We start from the raw sequence: 12,417 nt of genomic DNA, 5'->3' as shown, positions 1-12,417 counted from the left end.
GATGATCCCTTCCAAAGCATTGGTGCGTTTAGTCCTTCCTGCTTGTGAACATACAACCAATTACTTGAGGCTGACAGAAGGTGTTGGCTGGAGCTCTGAACTTCAAATTGACAGAATTATGATGAAATTATTGTCTGGCATGGTTTGCCTACTTTGCAAACTTCCAGCAAATGTCCACACACTAATGTTTTTAACAATGTTGTGTTTGCTGTGATTTGCTCTACATGTGCGCGAGTACCGTAGATGCCATTTTGGTGCTATAAGAGTTATTGCACAATCATGGGCTTTAGCGAGCCCAACATCTTAACCATCAGTTTCCATAATTAGACAATTGGACCATAAGACACTGGAGCCAAACTAGGCCAATTGGCCCATCGAGTCTGCAAGCCAACTCAAGGGGATCATGCCTCATCTGATACTCCTCAGGTCCACTTTACTGAATAAACCTCACGTCCTTGAATCTAAGGGCCCTTGTCTCCCTCAACCTTTCTTTTCTTCTAAAATTTACATAATTTTTTGATGCATACAGAACATAACTTCATGATGTATTTAATCTATTCACCAGCTTCTATCCAGCTTGATACCATAACACCGTAAGAAATAGGAACACGTGTCGTCCATTCAGCCCTTTGAACCTGCTCCATCATTCAAAAGGATCATTGCAGATACAACATTCCTCACATCCACTTTCTTGCATTTTCCCAATAGCCTTTGATTCTCCCATTGATCAAAAATTAATCTATCTCAACCTTAAATATAGACAAGGATGTTGAAAGATTGTATTCCTGAATACACACCTGATCTTTTACCCAGATTGTCTAAAGTTACAGGTGGAGTGCTCCTTTGACATGCCCACACATTTAGTTGTTTAGGGTTCGTGAACATACCATATATACTCAAGTAATACTTACATTTTTGACTATTTTTAAGGTTAAATTTATAGGGTTGAATATTACATAGATACTATTTTTGAGGGGCTGAAATTCACGCCTGTCAAAATTCATACTATATCATTAGCAGAAGCTGAATTGATCTGTAAACAAATAAGGAAAAAATAATTATGGTAATTTTGAAAGCTTGGAGCGGATGCAACAGCCAGCGGACTGGAAGACCGGGAGCAGTGCGGAAGTGGAGCGGAACAGCCGGCAGTCTGGAAAGCTGGAGCCGGACGTGACAGCCAGCACACAGACTCATAAACGTTTATCTTTATCTGTGAAGAACTAGGATCAATGTTTACACAAGATATGGAACATTCCAGATTATTTGTGGTTGACAAAAATAGGGGGTTGACTTTTACATGAGATGAATATTAGTCGTGAGGTGATCTGTAATCTGATTTGTATCTGTCATCCAATCATGATGCATCCAACCTCCCTTCAACATGCTCTTTGCCTGAATGTAAATAATTGAAAGCTTTCTTTATATGGAATTGTGGAAATGAACTTGGATTTTCTTTTTGATTGATTTTAACTTGTCCATGTTAATGACATAGGAGAAAGTGTGGACTGCAGATGCTGGAGATCAGAGTTGAAAATGTGTTGCTGGAAAAGCGCAGCAGGTCAGGCAGCATCCAAGGAGCAGGAGAGTCAACGTTTCGGGCATGAGCCCTTCTTCAGGAATCATGTTAATGACATTCCAGTTGCATGAAGAATGCTCATTCATTCCTTTTCCATTGTGAGCACAACACAATGACTTAAATTGCATGAAAATGTGTTTTCAGCTGACTTGACTATAATGACATCATTATAATTTTCCTTCTTGCATATCAAAAATTTCCAGCATTTTTGCCTTGATGATAATGCTTTTTTAGTTTTTAGTTCACATTGAACAGTTGTTAGAACTTTAACCCTAGGTAAATAAATAATAGATTAAAAATGCTTTTGACAGAGTCAGTGGGGCTGAGTAGTGTTGTGAAATAACATGATCGCTCAGATACAGCAGCAAAAGAAACAGCAAGAGATCAGTGACACACTGAGATTCAGAGCTGTCAATATTGAACAGATGCTAGCTGTGTGATTTTTTGGCATGAGCTATAGCCTTAAAATGTTGGCTAATGTCAACAGAAAACATGACTAAAAGTGGCATGTTGCATCTATCACATAGGGGCATTTCAGTGGCATTAATATTAATCGTCATTTCTTATTCTGTTGTACAAATTATACTATGCATTTTTGTCTATTTCTAGCTTGCTAATTTTTCTATTACTTTCTTCTGAGTCCACTGGAACGTGGAAGTATTTTATTTTCCCAGAATGGAAAGAACATAAAGGGTAATCATGAAGGGCAACAATCCCAAAATTCAAAGCATGATTGACCTCCTCGTATCAGATACATCAGTTGCACTCTTCAGCACTGGGGCATTTGGCTTGGATAAAAGTTCCTGTTGCAAAATATGACAAATACTGCTTAGCTTTTTATCAATCCATTTTAATTGATTGATAGATTTACTATTGCCACATGTGCCGAGGACAGTGAAATGTGTTGTTTTGTGTGCTATACAGCCAAACATCAGTGATTTCAATCTGATTTAGTACCACGAACATTCACCCCACCGCCAGCAAATTCCTGTGCTTCAATAAAGGAAATTTACAGCAAACTCTCTCTTTCTGTCATGACATGTGAAGCCGAGAGACTGGATTAATTAGAACCATATTTAATGGAGTTTAGAAAGATAACGGGACAATTTTATAGAAACCTATAAATTTCTAATAGGACCAGACAGGATATATGCCGAATGATGTTCCAGATGACTAGGGGGGGTCCAAAACCAAGGGTCACAGTCTAAGGATATGGAGTAAGCCATTTTGGACTGAGATGAGGAGAGATTTCTTCACCCAGAGAGTGGTAAGCCTGTGGTGTTCTCTGCCACAGACAGCAGTTGATGCCAAAACATTAAATGATTTGAAGAATGAGTTCAATATAGTTCTCTGGGCTAAAGAAATCAAAAGTTATGGAGAGAAAGTGGGAAATGGGATGCTGAGTAGGATGATCAGCCATGATCACACTGAATAGTGCAGCAGGCTTGAAGGGCTGAATGGCCTACCCCTGTTCCTATTCCACAGCAAGACCAGTAGGAAGCACTAGTGCATCGTATATATGCAAGTAAGAGGTCCCTATTCTTGATCAATGTTGAATAATTTATTAAGAATAAGCTATACAGGGCAGTTATTGTGCTTCTGATATTATTACTTAAAAGGAAAGATCCTCTTCTAGTCCAGCAGATAAAAGCATGCATAATGTACAATTGAATATGTAGGTCCAACAGCCCTTAATTCACTTTCTGGTCTGTGCTAAATTTGCTGACTTGTACAGGAACTGCTACAAATTAGCTTCAACTTTCCTTGGGCAAGAGAGAATTTCTAGTCAAGACCACCATTCAGCAACTCCTGTTGTAAAACAGAAATATTGACACGAAATGAGGAGACGATTAGATTTATGATTGTGACTATCACAGTTGAATAGCTATTGTCTAAGCTCAAATTTAAAAGAGCAGCCACTGTGGCTCTTTGAGATTGAGCACTGTAAGAAGATAGGAACAGGTTGTTTGCTGCCCTAAGCTTGTTTTCCTATTTGATGAGCTCCTGTCTGATCTTTACCTTAACACCATTTACTTGCCTACATAACATAACTCTTGGCATACTTGTCGAATAAAAATCTAGCAATCTCAAGTTCAGAAATTTTCACTTGACTCAACTTCAACAGTTTATTTTTTGGAAGGAAGAGTTCCGAAGTTCCATTATCCATTGTGTGACAAAGTGTTTTCTGATGAAACCCTAAAGGTCTGGACCTGATTTTCAATTATCCCCATTTTTGGATTCCGCCAGCAGAGGAGATAACTTCTCATTAACCAGTCAATCAATTCTTTCAAACATCTTACATTTCAATTAGACCACTCCGTAATTCCTCATATTTCCTCAAGGAAATACAAATCTCATCTGTGCAATCTGCCTAAATAATTTAAATAAAATCAAAATAATGAGGATGCTGAAATCTAAAAAAAAACAATGTGCTGGAGAAATTCAGCAGGTCTGGCAGAATCTGTAGAGAGAGAAAAATGGGTAATGTTTTGTAAAAGATACAACTCTTCATAAATTCCCTCCAATTATCACCAGTATCATTCGGGTCATTCTCAAAGGTCATGACACTGTATAACCCTTCAGAGGTACAGTACCCAAAAGTAAGTGCAATCATTAAAATAAAATTCAACCAAAATTTTCCACAGCATAACTTCCATCCCCTTGAGATAAAAGCAACATTGCACTAGCCGTTTCACTTTTATCATACAGTAATTGTTCATCAACTTTTTATAATCTCGATTAAGAAGGCAAATGGAATATTGTCCTTCATTGCCAGAGGTCAAAAATCACACAAAACCAGCTTATGGTCCAACAGGTTTATTTGAAAACATAAGCTTTCAAATAACCTGTTGGACTATAACCTGGTTTTGTGTGATTTGTGACCTCTGGCAACCTCGCTCCTTCTTCAGCTGCTAGTGCCTGAAGGAAGAGCGAGACTCTCAAAAGCTTGTGTTTTCAAACAAACCTGTTGGACTATAACCTGGGGCTCTGTGATTTTTGACCTTATCTAACCCAGTCCAACACAGGCACCTCCACATCATTGCTGGAGGTATGGAGTTTAAAAATAGAGAGGTTATGCTGCAGCTGTATAGGGTGATGGTGAAGTCACACCTGGAGTACTGTGTACAGTTTTTGGGCTCCTCACCTGAGAAAAGATATACTGGGGCTGGAGGAAGTGCAAAAGAGCTTCACTAGGCTAATTCTGAAGTTAGTGCTGAAAATGTGTTGCTGGAAAAGCGCAGCAGGTCAGGCAGCATCCAACGAACAGGAAATTCGACGTTTCGGGCATAAGCCCTTCATCAGGAAGGGCTTATGCCCGAAACATCGAATTTCCTGTTCCTTGGATGCTGCCTAACCTGCTGCGCTTTTCCAGCAACACATTTTCAGCTCTGATCTCCAGCATCTGCAGACCTCACTTTCTCCTCCTAATTCTGAAGTTAACTAGGCAGAAGTGGGTATTGCAGATGCTGGAGATCAGAGTCAAGATTAGAGTGGTGCTGGAAAAGCACAGCAGGTCAGGCAGCATTTGAGCAGCAGGAAAAATCGACATTTTGGGCAAAAGCCATTCAGTGGGAACGATTCCACTCGAAATTGACTGTCTCAACTTCAGAATTATGAAGAGAGATTGAGTAGACTGGAACTATTCTCATTGGGATTTAGAAGAATGAGGGGGGATCTTACAGAAACATATACAATTATGAAGGGAATCGATAAGATAGAAGCAGAGAGGCTGTTTCCATTGGCAGATGAAACCAGAATTAGGAGGCATAGCCTTAAAACTAGGGAGAGCAGATTTAGGATAGAGTTAAGGAGGAACTTCTTCACCCAAAGGGTTGTGAATCTGTGGAATTCCCTGCCCACTGAAGTAGTTGAAGTTACCTCACTGAATGTTTTTAAAGTAAGATAGATTTTTGAACAGTAAAGGAATTAAGGGTTATGGTGAGCAGGCGGTTAAGTGGAGAGTGAGTCCATGAAAAGATCAGCCATGATCGTATTGAATGGCAGAGCAGGCTCAACAGGCCAGATGGTCTACTCCTGCCCCTACTGATGTACTCAGATTTCTAAATCTCTTTTCCACAGGTTCCAGTTTCTTTCCAACTGGAAAATACACTTTCTATCCTTTAGTCCACAGTGCCTGTCACATTTCTGCTCACTGAACTTCACCTGCTTCAGTTTGGCTCATCCATTTTACCTATTAAAGTTCCTTTTCAACGTTCTGGTTGCACCTACATTATGTATTATGCCTATGATGTCCTTGTGGAAATGTAGCTTTCAAGAGAGAGGTGCTGCATTTTGGTAGGGCAAATCAGGCCAGGACTTAATGATATGATCCTGGACAGAGTTGCTGAACAAAGGGACCTTGGACTGTAGGTTCATAGTTTCATGAAAATGGAGTCTCATTTAGACAGAGTTGAAGAAGGCATTGAGTACACTTGCCTTTATTGGTCAGTGCATTGAGTACAGGAGTTGGGAGGTCACATTGTGACTGTACTGGAGCTTGGTTAGGCCACATTTGGAATACAGTGCTGTTTCTCCTTTCCTTGCTATTGTAAGGATGTTGAAAGGGTTCGGAAAAGATTTGGAAGGATGTTGCCAGAGTTGTAGGGTTTGAGCTATAGGGAGAGGCTGAATAGGGCTGGGGCTGTTTTACCTGGCAGCATCAGAGGCTGAGGGGAGTCATGAGGGGTATGGATAGGATGAATAGTCAAAGTCTTTTTTTTCCCAGGAAAGGCAAGTTCAAAACTAGATGGCAAAGGTTTAAAGTGAGAGCCAGAGATTTCAAAGGGATCTAAGGGGCATCTTTTTCATGTGGAAGGTGATGCATGTATGGAATGAATTGCCAGAGGAATTGGTGGAGACTGGTACAATTACAAGAGTTAAAAGGCATCTGGCTGGTTATATGAATAGGAAGGGTTTTGAGTGATATTGACCAAATGCTGACAAATGGGACTAGATTAATTTAGGATATTTGATCGACATGGACAAGTTAGACCTAAGCACCTGTATGGCTGCTGTACAACTCTATGACTCCGACAATTAGATTGGTGAAGACAATTAGTGATTTCGTTCAAATATACAAATTTGTATTTGGTGTGAATAATATCGTTCCGTCTCGCAACACTTCTAACCACTGTTTTCTTACTCAACCTTACAAAGTCAGTCCATATTAAAGAGGAAGCGATCACCAGACAAGTGACACGTGACTGGACATAAAGCGTTATGTTACAAATAGCAAAAAAAAATGTTTTTCGAACTCTTTTATTTGAAGAAACAAAGTTATTTCCACTTTGGAATAAATCAGCAAAGATGCTGCAGAAAGTCGATTCTGAAAAGTGCACAGGATTTGCCAGTTGAAATGGAAGAGAAGTCCTCGCTTACATTGATTTAGCTGAACTCTGGCTCGGACTTTTCTGCTGCTCTCAGGAGCAGGGACGTGACACTGGGAATTTCACAATATTGTGGAGCCCAAACTCGAGCCCCTGCTTAAAAGGAAATGTCAGTTTCATCGCCTCGTTTACATTACGCTGCAGGATTACAAACAAATGCTGGAAAACTGGGGGCGGGGGGAAGAACCTATTTATTTTAAATAGAGCCTGTTAGATTTTAATTCTGAATAGATTTGGACCACTCCACAGCTGGTTAAATATGTATAGACCCCTCCTCTCCCAGTGAAACGGCGCTCTCTAGAGGCTGCAACATGATCTGTCAGAAAGCAAAGAGCGATCCCATTCACGGCTCAGGCTTGTTTTGCCCCTGACAGCTGCTTGATTGCATTGCTTTGCCCGGAATCATTTACTATTCTAGATTATTTTATTTGACACAGTTGCATTCTGGAAACAAAATGCCGTTTTGCAAGCGGATCGTACGCCCCGTGCAATTGTGCCGTTGGTCCGGCGAAGACAGGAGGCTATCAGCCTTGGAGAATCTGATCGATGTGTCCAGTTTTACTTTGGGAAGTGTCCTGAGGCAGCTTTCGGCTCTGGCGAGAGAGGCGGTCAGTGTGTTGGAGGAGATCGAGCTGGAGATCGGATCTATTAGTCACCGGGCTCTGCTGCTGGAGGTCAGAATCATCGGTCTGCACAGATATGTGTCAGCCCTAGCTCTCAGACCTGCTGTACCCTGTGAGTACCAGAGAGCAACTTCTGCCTAGTTTCTTCAGTCAAATGAAGGGTGGGGCCGGGACTTCTTGGGAAATCTTTTGTCAAACTTTTGTTTGTTGATTTACGGAGGCGGAAGATCCATGTGTCAATGTTATCAGCAAATGTTATTGTGCCCAATACTGGAGCGTTTTGTTGTGATTTCACATTATCGCACAGATACTTGAGCGCATGTCTGGCAGCTGGGTAGATGTTTGACAGGGTCGTGCACGGATAAGAGTTGTGGAGGGAATCTTGTTGGGCCGAAGGGCCTGTTTCCACACTGTAAGTCTAATCTAATCACAGCGATAAGCTTGGGATGCCGTGCATTGATTAATTTGGATTGCTGTATGAATGAAGTAACTTGGACGACATTTCAGAACAATGATTGTTGTAGCTCAGATCCTGAATGAATTCCCAGCTGGAATGGTGGTTAGGAACTGACATCAATTTGAAACATTCAAGGATAAAGCGAGAAAATTGAAGTTTAAAATCCGTCAGCCCCATTATTAATAGCGCTGCCTGACTAACTGCTTCAGATTGGCCAGGACATTGACAGGCTACATCTCTGAGCACCACTGAGCTAGGTACAGTGTTTCCAGCCGGTGATGCTGCAATGACAAATGATGCCAATATCTCCGGTATTACAGGGGAGGGAGGGGACCAGGGTTCATGCTCCTCGTTACTGACCAGTGTCTGCTGATGGAAGTGTGCATTTCAGGGGAAATGAAACACCAAGTTCAAATGCACACATGACACACAACTGCTCAGGAAAGTTATTCAAGGGCTGTTTATTTAACTCAGCGCCATTCGGTGTACATATAGGCAATGGAGGGGAAAAAAAAACTATTTCTACACTGAATTTTTCTGGTTTTAAGGGAAATGGGATGTTTCTTTATTCAGTGAGTTCTCTGTTATTTGTTTCTATGTAAATAAGGTAGAAGGGGTCACTGCAACATGTGTAGCTGATTTATTTCAATTCAGGAAGACTCGATGTATTTTACCTCAAATACTCGGAAGTTACAGGTATGTGATTTTATTTTGTTCAAAGTTAGAGTCAAAACAATCTGATCTTGTTAAATGCTGGAGCAGACTTGGAGGTGCTGAATGACTTACTCTTGTTCCTTATTTGCAATTTTATAATGTTCTATTGGATTGAATTGCTGACCCCATATTTTCTTAACCATAAAAACAGTTATTAACCTCAGTAATATGCTCCACCTCTGCCTTAACTTTCAGCCTGCTAAGAAGCACCCATTCTTTCAATATCTCCAAATTGTACTATTTTAATGCTTGTTTGGCTAGCCTCTCATCTTCCACCCTCCATAAACTCAAGTTTACTCAAATTCTTGCTGTTTGTGATTTAATTCACTCAAACTCCTATTCATCTATCATCCCTCTGTTGGCTGCTCTACATTGGATTTTGCTCCATCAAAACTGATTTTAAATCTTTCATTTTTGTGTTGAAGCCTCTACGTGACCTTGCCCTTTGCTTTTGTTGTACCTTCCATTCAGCAATTCACACACACAAATAAGGAACAAGAGTAGGCCATTCAGCCCTTCTAGCCTGCTTCACCATTCAGTAACAACACGGCTGATCTGATTTTAATCTCAACTCTACATTCTGTAAGTTTCAATTAGATTCCCCGCTCTCCCATCCTTCTAAACTCCGCTGAGTATAGACCCAGAGTCCTCAAACATTTCTCATATGTTAAGCTTTTCATTCCTGAGACCATTCTCTTGAACCTCCTCTGAACACGTTCCCAGGTCAGTACATCCTCCCTGAGATGGGGTCTAAAACTATGCAAAATATTCCAAAAGTGGTCTAGCCAGAGCACGAAGCTCATAAGGATCATTGCCTTAAATTCTTCAAGAACTGCATTCTTCCAATTCTGCCTCTTGTGGTTGAATCACTTTCTTTGCTCTAACATTAGGAACTTTATCTACTTTTTTAGATTAGATTAGATTACTTACAGTGTGGAAACAGGCTCTTCGGCCCAACAAGTCCACACCGACCCTCCGAAGCGCAACCCACCCATACCCCTACATTTACCCCTTACCTAACACTACGGGCAATTTAGCATGGCCAATTCACCTGACCCGCACATCTTTGGACTGTGGGAGGAAACCGGAGCACCCAGAGGAAACCCATGCAGACACCGGGAGAACGTGCAAACTCCACACAGTCAGTCGCCTGAGTCGGGAATTGAACCCAGGTCTCAGGTGCTGTGAGACACTTTACAGTCATCTAAGTCCTAAATTCTGAAATTTTCTTTCAAAAAAACTTCACCTCCCTTAGCATTAAGACATTCCTTAAAACTTACAATTTGACCAAAATGTTAGTTATGGTACTTGAGTTCAGTGGCAGTTTTAAGTAAATATAGACCTTTAAAACACCTTAGGACATTTTATAAAATAAAATCTGAAACAGCTTTATGAATTTGAGTTATTATTGTTCTTTAAAGTCATTCAGATATCTCATTTAGGTTGTATTTACTGCCAAGCTCCCAGTTCTTCATCCTTCTCTGCACTATTGTTCAATATAGACCAACTAAGCAGAGATCCGATGATTGAAATGGATAGCAGAAATGAAAACCTTCACCTTTGTAGGAAAACAGCCAGCAGCAACAGCTGACTTGTCTGTTGGAAACAAAATAAACAGATATTGTCCGTGCTTTCAGTGTGCTTGCATGCAATTGATACACACCTGTTTTTCTCTCCAAATGGAACTCGTCTCAGAGATCCACTGTGTTAGATGTCAGCAGCCTTGATAGTTGTTGAGCTGCAGCATGGCATTATCTCTGCTTCCTTTGTCAACAACCTGAATTCCACAGGAGAACAGCAACCAGAAAAGAAATCCACATCCTTCACACTGTAAATATTATTTGGAGGAAAAAAGTTCATAATACTGCAAATTTGAAACATTGAACGACATGGAAACTATGGTGTGGAAGTAGTCCTTTAGTCATCTTAATTATTTTGTGTCAGTGTCTGTTCACCATATGAACAGCAATTTAGTCCAATTTATTTGTCCTGATTCCATAACATATTATCCCCATTCCTTCAAAAGTGTATCCAATGTATTGTTACATGTTGAAATGACTCTGCTTCAATCAGTAACTCCTGGAGTGCATTCCAAAGCCTGTCAATCTTGTGTGCATAAAAAGCAAAGTTCCTGCTGCTTACTGATGCCACTTCAGATTGCTGGTCTTGCGTTTTCTCTAATTTTATTATCCTATGTATATCTATATGGTTTTGGATGGGATTAGTTTATCTTTCAGTAGATTTTTAGATTACAGTTAGTATTGTTCAAAAATAGTAGTTATTACTACCAATTTCACAATCCATTTATTAGAACTACTGCAATTAGGATTTCACATTAATACTGTTAAAAACGCTTTCTTATTATTTGACCAGTAGTTCATTACGTGTTAGAGAATGTAATACCAAACACTGTGAAATGTTTTGATCATTCTTTTTTATCATTCAAGATAATTATTTAGTGCTTAATTAGAGCTTGCCCCGATGCATGGAATGCACCCACCCTGGAGTTCTGACTACATGGATTGACGTAGTTCATCCAATCTCCCAGTAGCTAGTTGCAGTAAGTAGGAGAATAGCTTTCTCAAGAACAGCATACACTAAAGAGAAATGTGAAGGTAGTCGTGTATTGTGAAATTCACAAATAGAGCTTGTGTATTCTATTTTTTTTCTATTTAAACAAACTCTGGGAGTGCAAAACTGACCCTGTGGAGTTTCTGAAGCTATTTCCATAACTTGAGACTCAAATGTAGTTGGTTCCTGATGGTTTCACCCTCTTTATACTACATTGTATTAGCACCTGGTACTCACTAGCAATATAAAGATGGCATAAGACCCAAAGGAGAGAAAGCCACTGTCAATTTAGTAGATAAAAGGGGTAAAAAATGAGGTCTGCAGATGCTGGAGATCACAGTTGAAAATGTGTTGCTGGTTAAAGCACAGCAGGTTAGGCAGCATCCAAGGAATAGGAAATTCGACGTTTCGGGCATAATCCCGAAACGTCGAATTTCCTATTCCTTGGATGCTGCCTAACCTGCTGTGCTTTAACCAGCAACACATTTTCAACTTAGTAGATAAAAGGTCCATATTCAATCCCTGAATGTATTTTGTTAGCCAATTTCACAGGAATAGCACAAATCTTTCTGGAAAGTATGTATATGTATGTATAAAGAGAAAGAAAGGAAATAACGTGAATTCATATATTTGTTTGCACAACCCCAGGATGTCCCAGAGCTCCTCACTTAGCCCAAAAACATTAATAAAAAGGGAAGAACGTGCTGGTAGGTGTTGTTTATCAGCTATCTAACAATATTTATATTTTGGGACAAATAATTAAACATCAGAAAGAATGTGGAATTTCTAACAAATGTGAAGTACTAATCATAGAAGATTTTAATTTTCGTATAGAGGGAAAGAGTAGTGTGGAAGATGAGTTTAAAAATGTTTTGATGATAACTTCTTAGAAGAACATATTTTGGAACCAACTGTTCTTAGTATTTTAGTATAGTCTAACTAGGAAGGATGAATTTATAATCTCATTGTAAACAATTATCTGCAAAAAAGTGAACACAATATTATTGGTTTCCATGTAAAGTTTGAGGCAAGATAAGAATATTAAACTTAAAGCCAATGATTGGTGTGATGGAGAAGTGGGCTGTGGTT

The 12,417-nt window shown here is 39.8% G+C and overlaps 1 protein-coding gene across 3 annotated transcripts in view; it reads left to right on the top strand.

The window, feature by feature from the left end:
- Nucleotides 1-7,293: 7,293 nt before the first annotated feature.
- The window catches only part of nhsl2 (NHS-like 2), a 372,797-nt gene continuing 367,673 nt past the window's right edge, over nt 7,294-12,417 (top strand). For all 3 annotated transcript variants that reach the window (XM_060832734.1, XM_060832737.1, XM_060832733.1), the window contains exon 1: nt 7,294-7,698. In XM_060832734.1, coding sequence (XP_060688717.1) covers nt 7,419-7,698 — 280 coding nt within the window. In that variant the 5' untranslated portion in view covers nt 7,294-7,418. The remainder of the gene's footprint in view (nt 7,699-12,417) is intronic.

This window comes from Hemiscyllium ocellatum, chromosome 11, assembly GCF_020745735.1.
Source record: "Hemiscyllium ocellatum isolate sHemOce1 chromosome 11, sHemOce1.pat.X.cur, whole genome shotgun sequence".
Lineage (NCBI taxonomy): Eukaryota > Metazoa > Chordata > Chondrichthyes > Orectolobiformes > Hemiscylliidae > Hemiscyllium > Hemiscyllium ocellatum.
The sequence above is the reverse complement of the archived record's forward strand: the minus strand, read 5'-3'. Positions and strand labels throughout refer to the sequence as shown.